Source organism: Paraphaeosphaeria sporulosa (assembly GCF_001642045.1).
Source record: "Paraphaeosphaeria sporulosa strain AP3s5-JAC2a unplaced genomic scaffold CC84scaffold_1, whole genome shotgun sequence".
Lineage (NCBI taxonomy): Eukaryota > Fungi > Ascomycota > Dothideomycetes > Pleosporales > Didymosphaeriaceae > Paraphaeosphaeria > Paraphaeosphaeria sporulosa.
Genome location: NW_017253360.1, coordinates 2289051 through 2305750, shown reverse-complemented (window position 1 = coordinate 2305750; position 16700 = coordinate 2289051). Strand labels below are relative to the sequence as shown.

The 16700-nt window shown below is 54.0% G+C and overlaps 9 protein-coding genes across 9 annotated transcripts; 5 read left to right on the top strand and 4 right to left on the bottom strand.

Moving 5' to 3' along the window:
* Positions 1 to 405: 405 nt before the first annotated feature.
* On the top strand, positions 406 to 2090 carry CC84DRAFT_1076836 (glycoside hydrolase; the record flags this gene model as incomplete). Its single annotated transcript, XM_018173730.1, has 3 exons — positions 406 to 659; positions 717 to 748; positions 835 to 2090. 3 exons carry the CDS (start codon positions 406 to 408, stop codon positions 2088 to 2090), a joined length of 1542 nt encoding a protein of 513 aa, XP_018042334.1.
* A 511-nt stretch (positions 2091 to 2601) lies between these two features.
* On the top strand, positions 2602 to 3273 carry CC84DRAFT_1211589 (uncharacterized protein; the record flags this gene model as incomplete). Its single annotated transcript, XM_018182388.1, has 1 exon — positions 2602 to 3273. One exon carries the CDS (start codon positions 2602 to 2604, stop codon positions 3271 to 3273), a length of 672 nt encoding a protein of 223 aa, XP_018042333.1.
* A 296-nt stretch (positions 3274 to 3569) lies between these two features.
* Positions 3570 to 4534, top strand: CC84DRAFT_1159381 (uncharacterized protein). Its single transcript, XM_018177215.1, has 2 exons — positions 3570 to 3797; positions 3854 to 4534. Exon 2 carries the CDS (start codon positions 3986 to 3988, stop codon positions 4418 to 4420), a length of 435 nt encoding a protein of 144 aa, XP_018042332.1. The 5' UTR covers positions 3570 to 3797; positions 3854 to 3985; the 3' UTR covers positions 4421 to 4534.
* A 195-nt stretch (positions 4535 to 4729) lies between these two features.
* On the top strand, positions 4730 to 6853 carry CC84DRAFT_1079204 (uncharacterized protein; the record flags this gene model as incomplete). Its single annotated transcript, XM_018173832.1, has 4 exons — positions 4730 to 5170; positions 5220 to 5359; positions 5391 to 6223; positions 6282 to 6853. The coding sequence occupies 4 exons, from the start codon at positions 4730 to 4732 to the stop codon at positions 6851 to 6853; spliced, it is 1986 nt and encodes a 661-aa protein (XP_018042331.1).
* A 68-nt stretch (positions 6854 to 6921) lies between these two features.
* CC84DRAFT_1077873 (Arabinanase/levansucrase/invertase) lies at positions 6922 to 8502 on the bottom strand (the record flags this gene model as incomplete). Its single annotated transcript, XM_018173777.1, has 2 exons — positions 6922 to 7705; positions 7829 to 8502. The coding sequence occupies 2 exons, from the start codon at positions 8500 to 8502 to the stop codon at positions 6922 to 6924; spliced, it is 1458 nt and encodes a 485-aa protein (XP_018042330.1).
* Positions 8503 to 8870: 368 nt separating this feature from the next.
* On the top strand, positions 8871 to 10763 carry CC84DRAFT_1159378 (general substrate transporter). The gene is made up of 4 exons (XM_018177214.1): positions 8871 to 9090; positions 9140 to 9471; positions 9522 to 10271; positions 10326 to 10763. Exons 1-4 carry the CDS (start codon positions 9012 to 9014, stop codon positions 10692 to 10694), a joined length of 1530 nt encoding a protein of 509 aa, XP_018042329.1. The 5' UTR covers positions 8871 to 9011; the 3' UTR covers positions 10695 to 10763.
* A 270-nt stretch (positions 10764 to 11033) lies between these two features.
* CC84DRAFT_1254326 (UDP-Glc/Gal endoplasmic reticulum nucleotide sugar transporter-like protein) lies at positions 11034 to 12605 on the bottom strand (the record flags this gene model as incomplete). The annotated part of the gene is made up of 2 exons (XM_018184451.1): positions 12132 to 12605; positions 11034 to 12081 (listed from the first exon to the last, which is right to left on the bottom strand). Exons 1-2 carry the CDS (start codon positions 12353 to 12355, stop codon positions 11034 to 11036), a joined length of 1272 nt encoding a protein of 423 aa, XP_018042328.1. The 5' UTR covers positions 12356 to 12605.
* A 411-nt stretch (positions 12606 to 13016) lies between these two features.
* Positions 13017 to 14741, bottom strand: CC84DRAFT_63436 (uncharacterized protein). Its single transcript, XM_018186964.1, has 4 exons — positions 14616 to 14741; positions 14479 to 14543; positions 14007 to 14423; positions 13017 to 13953 (listed from the first exon to the last, which is right to left on the bottom strand). Exons 3-4 carry the CDS (start codon positions 14395 to 14397, stop codon positions 13271 to 13273), a joined length of 1074 nt encoding a protein of 357 aa, XP_018042327.1. The 5' UTR covers positions 14398 to 14423; positions 14479 to 14543; positions 14616 to 14741; the 3' UTR covers positions 13017 to 13270.
* Positions 14742 to 15192: 451 nt separating this feature from the next.
* Positions 15193 to 16653, bottom strand: CC84DRAFT_63447 (GroES-like protein). The gene is made up of 6 exons (XM_018186966.1): positions 16621 to 16653; positions 16352 to 16562; positions 16289 to 16305; positions 15524 to 16240; positions 15362 to 15475; positions 15193 to 15315 (listed from the first exon to the last, which is right to left on the bottom strand). Exons 2-6 carry the CDS (start codon positions 16460 to 16462, stop codon positions 15213 to 15215), a joined length of 1062 nt encoding a protein of 353 aa, XP_018042326.1. The 5' UTR covers positions 16463 to 16562; positions 16621 to 16653; the 3' UTR covers positions 15193 to 15212.
* Positions 16654 to 16700: the final 47 nt, after the last annotated feature.

Genomic DNA, 16700 nt, shown 5'->3' with positions numbered 1-16700 from the left:
AATGCGCGGCGTTGCTGCGCCATCCAATGCGCCAGCAAGTCTCCTGTCAGGTCTATTTTTTGAACGCGTTATCTATGCCGAAGCCGACCCTCACCAAAACCTACAAACAAACCTCGTCCTGTCATCAATAATCCTCTTGCACTCCAGTCTCTCTTTCGCCCTGCATCCGTCTTTCTGTTATTCGCCTATTCTCCCGACCTAGCACTCAGCTGACCGTCCAAGCGTGAGGATCCACAGCGTGCTATATACATCATGAAAGGCTTCATTGGTAAAGCGCACAAGGTGTTCAATGCAGACCTTGCGGGGCCCCCGCGACCGCCATCTGAGAAGAGGAAATCGAGACCTATGTCAAGCTCCAAGAATTCTAGCATGATTGCACCGTCATCAACGGTCGGCTTCAGCGGCATGAATTCTCGCTCAAACCTACTTCCGGCCATTCAAGCCCCATCGGCGCTTGATATTATCCGTTACCGTTACCACCACGCTACTAATCTTGGCTCTGTCTATGTCCTCGAACGATGGCTGTCGCCTTCTCGATTTCTTCAAGAAACCTCGGGTTCGAGTGAGCTGGAGGCTGCTAAATCATGGGTTGCAAAGATTGGAGCCGAACAAACGAAGAAAATGTTCGAGGCAGCTTGGGCAAATGCCATCTTAGATGAGTACGTGGCCAACAGTAGCCCGGCATTTTGAACCATGGTCAACTAATGGATCGTCAGAGACATAGCATGGTTGAAGGACGAAGCCAAAGGTAAGGGAATGGAAATTGCGGTTTTCTGTTTGCATGACTCGATGCAGATTCCTTCGCAAGTCTCGAAGCGTGCTGATGGTCGGCAGGTACCACCGTCCGTCTTCCGATCGGCTACTGGAATTTACCGGGCGAGGAGTTCACGAGAGGGACACCCTTTGAAGATTTTGCTCACATCTATTCGGCTGCATGGACAAGCATTCGCCATCTCGTTTTACGACTACGAGCCCACGGTGTTGGCGTTGTGATCGACTTCCATGCTATGCCGGGAGGAGCGAACACCAACGATCATTCTGGAACCAATAGCGGTGTGGCAGAATTCTTGACTTCGCCCTACAACCGCAAGCTTGGCATTCGTTGCGCTGAATTTGTGGCGCGAGAATCAGCTGCAGGCCTTCAGCTCGTCGGGATTTCTCTAGTTAACGAGCCCAACGAGGATAGCGAAAATCTCTACGCTTGGTACGACCAGACCATAGACGCTGTTTGTGCTATAGACTCCAGTCTTCCCGTGATTATATCAGACGCTTGGGATCTCAAACGAGCGATCGACTATTCGCTGAGAAAGAACGTGGCATCTCCCACTAGATCCATCAATCCTATCGTGATAGACACCCATATGTACTGGTGTTTCAACGACGCCGATAAAAAGAAATCGCCTCAGGAAATTATCCAAGAAGTCCCCACCAAGCTCTCAGAATTAGATGGCAAAGAAGGATCCGTGACTGATCGCGGCGCTGTCCAAATCATCATCGGTGAATACTCAAACGTTCTATCTGCGGATACTTGGCTCAAAACAGGCGAGACTCCGAAAGCGGATCTAATCAAGATCTTTGGCGCGGAGCAATCACTACGATACCAGCAGCGCGCGGGAGGCGCTTTCTTCTGGACTTGGAAAATGGACTGGATGCCCGGTGGCGAATGGGGTTTCAAAGCACAGTCGGATCCTCAAAACCGGTTCATTTTCCCTCCTCCGCACGCCTTTATTCCTGATTGCAACATCTTCGGGCTACTGGAATGCGCCCGGAATCGCAAGGACGAACGCATGTGGAAAGCTATCAATCAGCATCGCGCATATCATGAACATCTAGCCCCAAATAAGTTGGGCGATCACTCGCGATATGAGAATGGGTGGAGGATTGGGTACAACGATGCGTACATCTTTTTCGAGGGAAAAATGAACGACAAAGCGATGGAAGCTGTGGAACCGGGCAACAGGCTTGGCAATGTTGAGCTATGGGTGCTCAAAAGGATTCGTGAAAGTGGGTTCACGGGGGATCTGGTATGGGAGTTCGAGCAGGGCGTACGGAGAGGCATTCACGATTTCAACGCTGTTGTCGGAATCTGAGAACCTCAACGCCCCACCATTGATACTCCGCCAAGGTTGCTCTCCTGCGTGCGCTGTCATGTTCCACCGCGCCCTACACGTTCGCTGGGAGGTTCACGGTTGCACGAATCACATCAACATCACACGGCATCACCCGTCGTTCCAGGAGCTAACAACAACGTCAACGTCAAAATCCTGCCCGGATGTGACCTGCTACATCACCTAACAACGCAAACAAGAAGCTATCAACATGCGGTCCACTGCAGATTCAACCATGACATGCATCGTACGTTACTATGAGCGAGCACCCACTTCCAGCGCTACCGCATGAACATCTAGACGAGGTACAACGCGAGCTCCGGTTCGATACGCACAGCGCGACAGAATTCGAACGCACAAGCATTCCAAAGGGAAGCGGAGACACCTACGCGTTGTTCGATGACACAGCGAAGTCGACCTCAGACCTTTTCTTATCCGGACGATGAGCACCGCGATCTCGGTACATTTGTACACTTAGAAGAACTGCCTGACGATGTACTCTCTCAGGAGTCCCCGCCCGTGGTGTATGACGCGCAAACCTACACAACGGGACTGTGTTGAAAGCGGCGCTATCCAAGCACCCGAGACACTTCCCTCTTCCTTGCGGCCAACGAACATCGACACTGCCTTTCCGTCATTACTACGCCGCGCTAGTTGCGATGCAGTTTGTGACTACGTTCCGGATACATCCTCCGATCAACGATACATCTGCTGCCCGTCAGATGCCGACTATGACTTTCGATGCGATGCTCCAACTAAATCAGATGACGAGTCTACCCGCGACACTCTCGTCCGCTTTGCAGATGTTCACTCCATTCTCTGCACGCCTCCTCCGCCGACGCCACCACCCCACCTGACCCTCCTGTCGACTTCATCCCTTCCTTTAACACCTCTTCGCCTTCAGCCCTACGGACCACGTATCCCACCCTGGGGCTCAACAGAGCATCTTGATCGCGAGCGCCGCTTCCGAACTGATATCCGCGTCCTCGAAGACACGCTCGATGAGCAATTTGACAAGAGGGAAAGGTTGCGCAAGGAAGAGGAGGCAAGGAATGAGAAAAGGCGGACCGAGGGCGAGGAGTTGAGAGAGCTGGTGCACGAGATATATCCGGAGATGGAGGCGGGACAGACAGACAGGGGATGTTGCTTGTGCGCGGTCATGTGAGCAGTTAGGAGTGTTGAATTCTCGTTCAGATGGGAAGGTTTTGTAAGTGTATTCGTGGTGTTAAGTATTCCTGACAAGGCATAGCGTTCATGTGCGTTGAGAGCGGACAAATAGCAAATCATTCATTTTAGCATAATCTCACATCGTCTATTGCCTCGTATCCGTTTCAGGAAGTCTTTTCCCCCATGTCATGCGCCGGAAATAGTGCGTAAATTGACGGTTGCAAGGCGAAAGTCTTTTACACAAGCTGCACGTGGCATTGGTGAGCGGTATTGCGCTGACCTCGTCTCGTTACTTTCCCATACCGAGAGTGTGGAGAGACGAGGGCCGGCGTGGGGCACCGAGTGCTCACCACTCCTACGTAACTAAATCGAGCTGCGACAAGCCCCCGCCCACATCGCCGCTGTATATGTCAGCTTGTGCTCTCGTGAGATGCGGTTCCAGACAATCAGGTGTGAGCAGTGTCAATATCGACGATGTTATGGTACCCTCACGGCCGACGTGGTGGGCGCTCTCGTGACAGGGTAACATTCTCAGCTCCTCGTATTGAGAATCATCAGGCTGAACAAACCCTATAAAGGCAACGCGATCTACGAGCATAGCTACATCGCCATCCGAATCTCGCAATCAGCAATACCCAGTTCGCGTGCGGCACAGCTCCAGTACTCAAAACAAACTGCATCCGCTTCAGCCAAGAAGCAAACCTATCAAAATGCGCTCCCTCTTCTCCAGCGCCGCACTCCTCACAGCCGCCCTCGCAGCCCCCATCACTAGCCCTGAACCCAATGCTGCGGCGATCAAAGGCTACCTCCCTCTCACCGTCACCGTCTTCAACGACGTCACCGGCGCCCATGCCGCAGCCGGCATCGACACATCGGGGCACTTCCGCAAATTCTACTTCAACCTATTCAGGGGTAGTGCAATCGATCGCGAGGGCAAAATCATCGCGACCAGCATGCAGTTGTCGTTCCCGGCCGGTCCTCTCCCGGACGGGAACAGCTGTGGTGTGTATGGTCCAGATAAGACTATCGGGTTTTTGGACGCGAGGCATACGTACCTGGAGTTGGACGGGCAGCCGGGGAAGGCAGTCAAAACAGACGTGTCGGAGTTTATTGTGAAGTGTGATATTTATGTCGTAATGGAGTAGTAGGAGAGCATGAGAGGAGGAATGGGTGAGAATGGAGAGGGTGATTTGAAAGCTGCAAATGACAACAGATATCGACATTAATGGTAACATCATAATCAAGTATAGCTACGGTGCTAGGGATAGTTCTAATCGAGTGTTAACTTTATTGTACATGAACGGTTGCATATGTGAAAGCAACACCCACTAGCGTCGAGCTAACTGAGTCAAGGAAATACGGCTTGCTAACTCCATCCCTTGGGTCCAACATCGGATGGCTGCTTCATCTACCCCATCTCGTCCGAGTCATCTCGAACCTCCTGCATAGACACCATGTCCGAGAGTCCTGGACCTCGACGGCGGCGCCAGACCGCCCCAAAAAGCTCCCGTCCATGTGACGCGTGCCGCCGGCGGAAAACCCGATGTATTGTCGATACTGGCCAGCAAACGTGCAACGTCTGCATTCAGAAAAAAAATGACTGCACTTTCTTAGAACATCCTCCCAAGCGTTCAGTTCCTGCACCTGTGCAGCCTAGCGATGAAGAAGTCCGGATCCCGTCAGTGCCGTCGCCAAGTCAAGTCCTCAGTCCTCGTTACAACGCGAGCCCTACGGTCAACTTGGGCGCTATCACGGTCTCTGATGGATTGGAGACGCAGAATCACACAGCGGAACCTTTGGAGCAAACAGAAGACTTTGAAAGATCGCTTGGGCTGAACTCCACCAAATTCGCCGAGTTGTATGGGCTTGGCAGTGACATGGAACCCATTCTTATGGTTTGTACATCTCAAGTCATCATACTATATGCCGTATAACCTGTTTCAGAGGCATCGCCCATACTCTGCCGTCTACAACGAATACACATTGCCGACACACTCCATACGACGGGTCCTGGGACATGACCAAAACGTTGACTATCCTGTCACGTTCCACATGGCAAGTATGATGGAATATTATTTGATCTTGTAGTAACTTCGCTCAGGGTTCCGATATCAGGTCTGCTCTCTTTGAGGGCCATCACCACGCTGTAGACTCAATCGAGGCCTGCGTCAAACCTCATGGGGAAAAGTTACTCCGGCTCTTTTGGAAGCTCATTCATCCCTCATATCCCATCATCCACAAGGACGGATTCATCGACAGGTACAAACTATCCTACCGCCACATTGATGCGCCACTTTTGGGTGCAGTGTATCTGAATGCGATCAACTGGTGGTTCTATGATTCAAACCTGTCAAACCAGCCAGCTATTGATGTTACCACCCTGCGAAGGCTCACACTACAACATATCCAGGATTCCTACCACCGACCTCGCCTCACATCGATTGAAGCGACTTTATTGCTACTACAGTGCAAGCCGGAAGATCCTCTCAATCCGGACCATACCTTTGCCTGGGGCCTGACTTCACAGGCTTTATCGGTAGGACAAGCTTGTGGGCTACATCTCGATGCATCGGCGTGGGCAATTCCCAGTTGGGAAAGAACTTTGCGAAAACGAGTAAGTTGGGCTATCTACATGCAAGATGTTTGGACTGCCCTTGCGCATGGCAGGCCTAGCCATATAAGCGAAGATGACTGGGGCGTCCTCCCTCTCAACGAAGTAGACTTCGAGAGTACGGAAAATGTGAGCTTCTTGTACTTACAATCGCTCACTACGATACTGCATACTGTCCTCAAGACCTTTTACACTGTCAAATCTACAACCCAGCAGGACACGTTGAAGTTGAAAGAACAGGCGCAACCGATCCTCAGCTCTCTCGATCAGTGGCACTCTGCATTACCTCCGTCACTTGCAATATCCAACATCCCGGCGAGAGAACTATGCGCAAACGGTATTATGGACTATAATCTTAGGATATCGTCATTTCTCTAATCACTGAGTGTGCACAGGCAACATTCACCTCGCTTATTATGGTGTGAAGATCAACGTTCTCAGGAGGCTAGTACGCTCGACTGCACTTGCGCCGCTCTGCCTTGACATGGCAGCCCTGACGGCGATTCGAGTGCAGGCTCACGAGACGGCTCAGCAGGCTACTTCACTCGTAGCGTCTTTACGACTAGAGCATCTGGACGGCTTTTGGTACTTCGCAACACCATATTTGTTCTCAGTCATCGGATCCTTCCTCACATTACTACTAGTCACGAGTCTTACGCCAGCAGAACGTGACCATTGGCGCGAGTCCTTGAGAGCCTACCTTTGGACGTTGCGTCTCATGAGCAAAACAAACGAGCCGATACGATACGCAGTCAATCGCTTGGAAGGGGCAATTCTTCGCGGTCTGGAGCATGCACTTGAGTTCACGGTGGAGGGAACCTCGCCTGTGGCTTTCGAAGCTACGCCTGGTCATTTCAACGCGGACCCGGACGCCTTCGCGCTCGGTTTTGGTTTCACGGAAGGCTTCGATGCAACTGAAATGGATCTGGATGCTTTCGATTTCTTGAGCAATGCTACGCTAGGCTGAATGGTTTGGTATCGCCGTTCTAAGCGAACATGTGCTCCCAGAATAGACAATTGCGCAAAACCACGGCCCTAGTTCGTTCGCGCTCGCAGACGAACATCCATCAACTGCAGAGATCCATCTTCCACGAAAACACTCAGCTCCTGCATCACCTCGGCAATGCCATTCAGAAGTGGTTCGCGTGTCTGTCCGTTTTCGTGCCCATTGGCCTCGATAGTGAACTTGTTGTTGCTATCGCTGGCCCCAGGTAAACGATAACTGATGGACTTGCCACCGACGAAGATCTCCAGGACATTGCTTTTGACGGTAATGCAAATGTTACCTCGGATATCTACTAAATGGCGCGCGATCTCAGGACCGTCGACCTCGCGTGGCAGATGCATCTTGTATTGATCCGCCCAGAAGTCGTCCAGAGGTGCTGGATATTTTGCTAACACGACATCGCAAAGATACGGACTAGCTGGAGTCATTCTGAGTCTGTGACCGTCCATGTCCTTGGATGTGCGGAAAATCAGTCCAAACGATGCAGCATCGGAGGCAGCAACCTGGAAATTGAGGTGATACTCATTCGGGACAGATTCCATGGCAGAGAGTGAGGAAATCTTGGTCTCGCCTAGGCTGCTGATCGAAATTGACGTAGGTATCGGCACTTCAGAACATGGAGCAAACATTGCTCTCAGGAATTCGGGGCAAGGTTGCACAACCAACTGACCATTCTTGTCGGCAAAGACCTCCCTCGGCATGGCCATATCGCCACCCCATGACCACTGCCCGTCAAATTTATCGGCCACCCATCCAAAGTATATCCGTTTACTTGGATCGCCAGCTTTCGGACAGGATTTTGCAGCGTACCACCTTCGCGCATCGAAGCGTCCACCGGAAGAAGCACGTGGCGTCTTGAATGGACCCCTTGGCGAGTCAGCGACTCGATATACCGTGCCAGCATCCGGAGCTTGAAACCTCGAGTAGACAAGGTACCACTTTCCATTTGGTAATGAGAATAGCTCGGGGCACTCGGGGCAGAATATATCGTTAGGTGCGTAGAAGGGTCTGGGGTCGATCGTCCACGCCTCCAGGTCCGGGGACGTGAGTAATGCCAGGCAGCCTCGCGTCCAAAAGGGGCCAGTCCTCAGTCTCGTGGCGACTAGCATCCAGTAGCAATTTTCCGATTCCTGCCGCGAAACATGAGCATCTCGAAAGTCAATGTCTTCGAATCTTGACAAGTCCCCGGTGATGCTAATGGGGCATGGCGTTTTGGTGAATTTAGTACCCTTCTTGTCGTCTGAACGCGCATGCAGTATAACCTGTTTGCCATCTTGTGACAGGTTGTATCCAGTGTAAAAGATGTGCATGTTTCCGTCCGGTCCAAGGATGGCGCATCCAGTCCATGCACCATCAGCATCTGGGCTATCGCGAGTTTTGCCTGGAATCAACACTTCTGTTTGATCGCGTTCCCATTTCAACAGGTCGCGCGAACGAAGCCGCGACCAGGAGGACCGAAGCCGTGGCGGATGTCTAATTGTGTTCGGAGGTGTACTGAGATGGAAGACATGGTACTCATCATCAACCAGTATTGGGATGGCGTCTGCTGCAGCTTGGGAAGTAGATGGCCTGCTGTACCACGTTGACGGCGGTACCGTTCTCGATGGCATCTTTATTATGGAGTCGGATTGAACGACGTCGGCGGTCTCACTTCTACGGCAAGCGGCGCAAATCAGACTTTAAGGACAACAAGCAAAGACCCACTAATGCTTGCCACGCATCCAGGCACTTACCCACCATCGCATGTCCTGCCCGCTTGGGAAGATCAACTCTGCAATCCGGCGGCGGCATTCGTTGTCAGGGTTGGCAATACAGCTTACGCCGGCCGGCCGGCCCATTTCCAAGGTGTCGCCGGCCGCGTCTTCACGGCCGGCCGGCCGGCGAGCACTTAGCTCTCAGACCTTCCCCAATGCAAGCAACTAATCACGACCTCCACAAAAACCATTCAGACGGGAATTAATCATATGGGGCTCCGCAACTTGTCGCGTGGTCCTCCGCATCTTCGTGTGAGAAGTATAAGTACGCACCGGCCCATGGCCACGCTGTCGGAGCCACCAGGGTTTCAGGCAGTCTTCTCGTTACACTTCGAACCCCAGCAACGCGAAAGCTACCATCAAAGATGATGAAACTTCAATACCCATATATCTGGGCTTTTTGCGCTTTCGCTGCACTCGGTGCGTGTCAATATGGCTATGATGGTGAGCAGCTTCATCCTTCCCGTGACACTGAAAACTCAATTGGAAGCAGGTGTGTACTTCTCGGGTATCCAAGCCATGTCAACGTTCATACGGCACTTCGGCGACAGGCAACCCGATGGTAGCTATGCAATCTCGGCGTCCGACCTCTCGATCATGAGTTCAATGATCAATGTTGGGGAGTTGGTTGGCTCTCTCGGTGCTGCTCCCATAAACGACTTCTTTGGCCGTAAGGGGGCATTTCTCATCGCTGCTATCGTGGCGATTGTCGGAACAGTACTGCAGACAATCACAGATCACGACAAAGGGGTTATCATTGGTGGGCGAGTCATCCTAGGCTTGGGAGTTGGCATCTTCTCGTCGACGAGTCCGCTATACATCGGTGTAAGTCATATACTGTTACACAGGGGCATCGTCTGATGAGCCTGCAACAGGAAATCGCTCCCACTGCTATCCGAGGTCCTCTCCTTGGCTGCTGGCAGCTCGTTCTCTCCGTATCTCAGATCATTGCAGCCGTCATCAATCGAGGCACCGAATCACTTACCACCACGGCTTCCTACCGTGTACCAACCGCTGTTCAGCTCATCTTCCCGATTCTCAGTCTCACCTTCCTCTACTGGGTACCTGAGTCTCCTCGCTGGCTCCTTCGCCGCGAGAAGACTGAGCGTTGCGATGCAGCATTGCGGCTCCTCCGCAAAGACGACAAGACCTACGAGCCTGACGTCGACATGATCACCATCCGTGCCAGTATCGAGCACGAAGCCGAGCTATCCGCGGACTCAAAGTGGATGGACTTGTTGACTGATCCAATCGAACGGCGCAAGGTCATCTTCAGCGCCGGAGCACTTGTCGCGCAGCAGATCAACGGAATCCAATGGTTCTACTACTTCGGTACCGTGTTCAGCCAGGCCATCGGTCTCGAAGACCCCTTCCTTATGACGATAATTGTTTTCGTCATCCAAGTCGTCACTGTGTTCGCAGCTGTGCTCTGCGCCAACAAGATCCCGCGCCGCCCGCTTCTGTTGTCAACGACGCTGGTCATGATGGCCAGTATATTTATCGTAGGCTGCCTGGGTATTCCCGGAGGCCAAGTGAGTGGGACGAGCGGCAAGGTTATCATTTCCTTCGTCATCATCGAGATCACTGCTTTCAACTTCGCTTGGGGACCTCTGGGTTGGACAATCGTGAGTCTCCTGCCTACTTTTGCACCCTTGAACTAAGCTAACGTCCTTCCCAAGGCCTCCGAAATGGCTGTGGGCAGGAACCGCAACAAAATCTACGCCATTGCCGTCGCGTGTTTCTGGATCACGGTTTGGGTCACTGTCTTCACGCTGCCATACCTCTACTACTCAGCGAATCTGGGTCCGAAGACAGGGTTCGTGTACACAGGTCTGTGCTTCATCACGCTAGCCTATGTGTGGTTCTGTGTTGGAGAGGTGACCGGGCGAAGTATGGAAGAAATTGAGGGATTTTTTCGGGACGGTGTGCCCGCGCGGCAATGGAGCAGGCAGCCGAAGACGATCGGCTTTGGCGAAGACGTGCAGGTCGAGATCAACGACAAGGAAAAGGCGATGCTACGGTCGCAGCAGGAGAGGAATGAAGTTTAGGGGCGGGACACCTCTTATCGTATTTATCCATGCAGCTGAGGCCTCTTGTGACATATATAATCTTTTGTGCATTTCATCCGCGCCCCCTCCTCACCAGCGCGGACGTGCAGTAGCGCGCGACAACTGTCTGTCACCCTCCAACAGCTATGATCTCCTCTACCACATGCTAAACAGTTGCCTGGCAACACGATGGTAATGCCGAAAGTCCATGTATTGCAAATTCTATCACTGTGCCAGGGTATACCGCGTCCAACATCTCTACTTTCCAGAATAGAACCCGAGAATCATCCATGAGAACGCCATTCCCCATCCCAAGCACTCGTTTCTCTTCCATCCACTCTACTTGCTCTTCGCAGCCTCCCTCTTCTTCGCCTCCATCTTCGCCTTCTTCTCCACGCGCTGATACCACGCCTCGGCGCCAATCCCGCCAAACACCAGCCCCACGCCCGCCCACTGCATCCCTGTCACTGTATGTCCAAACAGCACTACGCTCATCAGCATCGTCAGCATCTTCCGCGTGACAGTCACCGTAACCAGCAGCAAGCTCGAAAAATGCGCCAGCGTGTGGAAAATGAAGACCTGCCCGATGGCGCCGCACGCCGCGAAGGAGAGCACGTCCCAACCGACGGTGGGGTACGTGGTGACGAAGGAGACTGCGTCCGCGAGCTCATTTCCGGAGGTGGGTGTGAGGCCGACGGCAGCGCCGAGGGGGGACGCCGCGATGTAGGGCGCGGAGAGGAGGTACGCGGTCGTGAGCAACGTGGAGATGATGTTCTGGGCACACATCATCTGCGGGCCTGTGAAGCCCTTGAAGGAGCTGAAGATCTGGTCCTGGACGGTGTTTGTGAGACCGTCGAAAAGGAGATTGATGCTGAGCAGGAAGAGGCCAAGGGCTTTGGATGCGTCGGGTGAAACGCCCTTCTTTGCGGCCTTCTCGGCTTTATCGGCGGTGGACGGGTTGTACAGCGTGAACATAGCGACGCCAAGGGTGACGGTGAGTACGACGAGGTACTTGTAGAAGGGATATTTCTTCTGGAAGAGCGTGATATGGAGGAACATGACAGGGAGCAGCTTGCAGCTCTTGGCTAGGATAAAGGTTACATAGTCGATGTGCTTCAGGCTTGCGTAGCCAAAGGGCGAGGCGAGACTGGACGTCACCGCGATGAGGAGAAGCGGGAAGAGGATCTGCTTCGAGGGGAAGATGGGTGGGACTTTGCGGGCGCCGGTCTTGGGGTCGCGCGGGGAGGAAGCGAAGAGGTAGACGGCTCCAGTGCACGCTGCGAAGGCGGACTGGATGGTATTGAGGAAGATGGAGTATGTGAAGCGAGAGTTGTTGGGTCCGTATTTGGTGGTGGTTATGCGTTCCTGAAGATATGCCCAGCTCAAGCTGCGTGTCGCATTAGCCCTCGCTCGCGTTGTCTGGTGCGCGCAACCTACAAACTTGCATAGATCCCACCCACGCAAATTGCCAACGCCAACAGCCCCGACTGCTTCTGCTCCTCGGGGTCCCTAGCCGCCGATTCAGCAACCTCTTCTAGTCGCTTCTCTATCGTTTCTGTAAAGCTCGGTCGTCTACGTGCTGTGCCATTCGTGCTGCCATTCTGCGCTTGGATTCCGCTGGAGGAGCGCTTGTCGGGCGTGTTCTGTTTCGATCGTGCCATTCTGGCCTGCGATGTGGTGGTATCGGTGTTGTGAAGTTCAGGGATGCGCTTGTCGCCGTCGCAATTGCTCTCTCCACTTTAAGGGATTTTCCTTTCTTTCCGAATTGATGTCAATTGTTCTAGTTGAGCATTGAAGGAACAGGAACACAAGTAAAAGTCCCAGAAAGAAGACGGACAAACCCCAGCTTATATCCACCAAAAAGTTAAAGGTGGCATCAAGGTCCAACGGCGGACTAAGCCGCGGCCCGCACAGACCCTACTAAACGCTCGGAAATCGGAATGATGTTCCGATAAGCATCGACGATATAACACATGACGCCGGCATTGATTGACAGTCACAGCAAAGGAGTGGAGGTCAGCTTTGAGGTAGAGATCATCTATTCGTACCCTACAACTACAAATGCGCTGTTCAGCAGCCAGCTCACCACTGTTGACACGGAGACGACAATGTATAATAGGATATCGGAAAGAAGTAGTTCAGGAGTGCTCGTAGATGTAGGAGGGTCTTAGGGAGAGTAGTACAGAGGTGTTCCCATGCAGGGAGTACACTGTTTTCACCGCGCCGTTGCAAACCAGCCATAGAAATGCTGCCTGACGCAGCGTCCGGCAACAGTCTTGGATATCATCCGTAAGTCGTTAAAGTCGTGACTGACACAATCCAGCTCGCTCAATTTGCACTCGAACCCCGAATTAGAAGGAAATAATGCCCCGGCTGTTGGTATCCACCAGTAGTAGGTAAAAAGGGGGCAGACAGAAGAAATTAAGCAAAGCCTTGCTTTTGGGCCTTTTGGGCGACAGGGCGCTGACCAGACGATGAGGGCGATCATGACAAAGTCCCAATGCGCTCGGAAGCGGTCGACGTGCCTTCGCCTTCATTCGACGTCAATCTCCAATGAATCAACATGCACAGAGCGTCTATTCTGCAGCCTGGCTACGGCGCATCTTCTCAGCCTCCAGGTTCTCGTACAAGAGGTACAGTGCCTTCTCGTTGGCGCTGGCGCTGCCGGTAATCGTAAACATGCGCTCGCCAGTCTCGTCATGAGGAGCCTTGGCGATCGAAATGCGCGCGTTGGAGCTCTTGCGGATCTCGCTGATCTTGCTGCCGCCGCGGCCAATGATGCAACCCACCATGTCGGAGGGGATGCTGATGTTTTGGGTCTGCATCTCTTCGCCGTCTTCGGTGTGCGTCGGAGGGGGTGGGCGACTCGCGGCATCCGATCCGGACCGTCGGCTGTAGGTGGGAGGAGAGTCGCTAAAATCGGCACCGTGTCCAGTGCGATTGTACGAACGTCCGCCGGCGTTGATGCCGTTGGATGCCAAGGGAGCAACGCCAGGCTGGACCCTCACGGCAGGGTTATAAAGAACGGTGCCATAGCCACGCTCGTGGTCGTCAATCAAGCACTTGCCAATTTCCCAGATAGCCTTCTCGATGCCTTGCGGGGAACCCTGGACTTCGACAATGCGCTCGGTGGACTGGGGCAGCATCTCTTTCTGGGCGACCATGCGCACGCCGGAGGCATCTTGGATTTGCTTGATCTTCAAGCCCTGGCGTCCAATGATGGTACCCATCTGGTTGTGGGAGATGAGCAGACGGATAGCTGCGCGCGAATTAGCAGGGGGTTGATGATTGAAAATGGCGCATTAGACGTACGATGAGTGCCATCGCTGCGGAGCAGGCCGCCCATGCCCATCTGAGGAGCTCCTTCGAGAAGACCCTTCGCGACCAGGCCATATGCTTTGGAGATGCCGGAGAGCGGGCCGGTGACGGACAGCACGCGGTCGTGGACGCCCTGGACAACCTTGCTGACGCCGGCGCGCACGCCAGTCTCGTCGCGGAGATCAGCGACGTTCTTGCCTGCCTTTCCTATGATGACGCCAGCCTCCTTAGAGGAGACAATAGCGCGCAGCGTGAGCTGCGACTCGGCGTACTCCTCCTCGGTGCGCGGTTGCACATCGCCATCCTCGTTCACGCTCAGGCGCTGCAGCGAATCGGCGACCTGGCTGGGGTCCTGGACGGCCTGCTGAGACTCCTCTGCAGACATGATCTAAAGATGGGAGGGTGGTGGTGCTACGGTGTCGTCAGTGACGTCGACGCGCGCAACAGAAAACAACACGTCACTTACCGGAGAGTGAGTTGAGGAGACAGAGAGGGAGGGGAGGGCGAAAGGCGCGTGTGAGAGGCGCTCTGCTGTTTTTGCGCGTGGATTGTCAGTGGGTTGTTGACGGGCGGCCAGGATGCATGCGTGGTCTCGCTACTTACAGGTGGTTGCGGAAGCGGCGGGGGAGAGGTGGTCGGTGCGGATCGACAGGTGGGAGGAGAAGCGTGCGGTGAGGCGACGCAGGCGAGGGGAGGAGAGGAGAGAGAGGGCGGTAGTGGGGACGGAGGAGTGGGCGCGGAGTGGAGAGTGGTCAAGGGACGCTCAGGTAAGTGACGAAGGTTGCAGAGGATGAACACGAATATTGCGGCGGACTGCTGCTTTACTGCTAGCTCTCTTAGCGAGGCGGGCAGGTCTTGCCGTGTCGACCGGGGAATGCAGCAGCGACGGCCGGTAATTATACAAAGAAGCAATGGCAGTGGAATTGGGTACAGATGCAGCAGGTCTCACGGCGGGCAAGCGAGGGCGCGTCGCTGCAGGCACAGTTCTGCGTCATCTTGCGGCGACAGAACCAGCGGCTCGACACCAACGCACCCAAGCTCCAGCTCGACGCGTGGGTGCGACGGCGGCCCTCCAGCTCGCCCCGCTCTGCACGGACCACAAAGCAACGGTCGGCATGCGGCGACACGCACGGCGGCTCGGTCCACGACTGTTCGATTGACCAGCTCACGCACCCAGCTCTCCTCCGCATCCGTCATTGGTTACTTCTGCGCCTCAAACACCACCTTCTGCGCCTGCATCTTGTCGAAGAGGTCGTATCCCTCGACGGCCTGCGAGAGCGGCATGATCTTGTCCGCCATGAACCTGTACTCGCTTAGCTCGTGCCCGACCGTGTAACTCACAGACCTACCCTAACTTGTCCTGATGCTTCTTCAGTGACTCCAGTGCCTTTGGGAACACGCTGCGGACCGGGCAGCGGCCCATCTGCACGCGCAGATTCTTGTTGTATGCTTGGTTGCCCGTCCTACACGCTCAGTCCATGCATGTCTCGCGTGGACGCCATTTGACTCACCAAGGAATCTCCCCGTTGTGTACACCAACAGAAGAGAGCACGCCCCACGGTCGCAGCAATTCGTAGCCCATCTTGAGAGCGGGCGACAGGCCGACTACTTCCACTACAGCATCCGCGCCTCTGCCTTCAGTGAGCTCCTTGACCCGCTTGTCCAGCCCTTCTCGATCAGTCTGGAAGTTCCAGGGCTCGGCTCCTAAGCTCTTCGCCAGGTCTAGACGTGATTGGATCGAGTCAACCGCAAGGATGTTCTTTGGCTTGTAGTCCACCAGGTTGACAAGGGCGCAGAGTGCCACTGGGCCGCACCCGATCAGAACGACGGTGCTGTTGCTGATGTCCTCCTTGGGAATCATTTTGAATGCATTGTCCACAGCAAACCAACCAGTGGGGAAGATGTCTGCCATGAGCACCAACGCTTCGTCTTTGATGCCTTCCGGTGCTTTGACAGCAGTGCTGTCGGCTAGAGGGATGCGTGCGTATTCCGCTTGGCCGCCATCCAGGCCTACAGATCCGAAAAGCTGGCCTTTAGCGCAGCGGGATGAGAAGCCGCGCGTGCAGTAAAAGCACTCTCCGCAGGATACCGTAAAGGGGGTGACAACGCGGTCACCCTTTTTGAAATTCTTGACCTCCGAGCCCACCTCTTCTACGAGACCTGTGAACTCGTGACCCATGATGAAGTCTGTGCCTGATGGTTGATGTCCGCGATAGACATGCAATTCACTGTCTATTCATCAATGCTTGAACCCAAGAAAGGTGATTGTAGCGTACCTGCCGCATAATGCCGTCTGCGAATGATTAGCCAAGGTCAGACCAAGGGAGGCACCGGCGCACCTTGTCCACTTTCACAATTATGTCCGTCTGGTCTTTGATTGCCGGAACAGGGCGGTCTTCGATGACGACCTTATGCGGCCCTTTGAAGACTACGGCCTTCATTGTTGCCATGTTGGCCTGTGATACTCTGCCGATTGGTGGGTCAAGTGACAATTCTGAAGGACACGAACAGCCAGAAGGCAGCAATTGATAGAGTAGGCGTGTTGCTGTGCTTATGGTAAGATCGGGAGGATTGGGAATAATTCTTCGGTGTTGGGTGGGGTCGTTACCTAGGTACCGGCAGAGCTGAGCTCCACCCCGCCACTACCTCCGGTTGAGCGGGGTAGACGCAATGCAGACCTCACGGAAG

Excerpts from the sequence above, each read along its gene's own strand:
- CC84DRAFT_1159381 (XM_018177215.1), top strand. The coding sequence starts at position 3,986 with ATGCGCTCCCTCTTCTCCAGCGCCGCACTCCTCACAGCCGCCCTCGCA.
- CC84DRAFT_1159378 (XM_018177214.1), top strand. The coding sequence starts at position 9,012 with ATGATGAAACTTCAATACCCATATATCTGGGCTTTTTGCGCTTTCGCT. Across the intron at positions 9,091-9,139 it reads GTGTCAATATGGCTATGATG|GTGTGTACTTCTCGGGTATC; the intron begins GTGAGCAGCTTC and ends AATTGGAAGCAG. Across the intron at positions 10,272-10,325 it reads GACCTCTGGGTTGGACAATC|GCCTCCGAAATGGCTGTGGG; the intron begins GTGAGTCTCCTG and ends GTCCTTCCCAAG.
- CC84DRAFT_63436 (XM_018186964.1), bottom strand. The coding sequence starts at position 14,397 with ATGTCTGCAGAGGAGTCTCAGCAGGCCGTCCAGGACCCCAGCCAGGTC. Across the intron at positions 13,954-14,006 it reads CCGCAGCGATGGCACTCATC|CTATCCGTCTGCTCATCTCC; the intron begins GTACGTCTAATG and ends ATTCGCGCGCAG.
- CC84DRAFT_63447 (XM_018186966.1), bottom strand. The coding sequence starts at position 16,462 with ATGGCAACAATGAAGGCCGTAGTCTTCAAAGGGCCGCATAAGGTCGTC. Across the intron at positions 15,476-15,523 it reads CACAACGGGGAGATTCCTTG|GACGGGCAACCAAGCATACA; the intron begins GTGAGTCAAATG and ends CTGAGCGTGTAG. Across the intron at positions 15,316-15,361 it reads AAGCATCAGGACAAGTTAGG|GTTCATGGCGGACAAGATCA; the intron begins GTAGGTCTGTGA and ends AAGCGAGTACAG.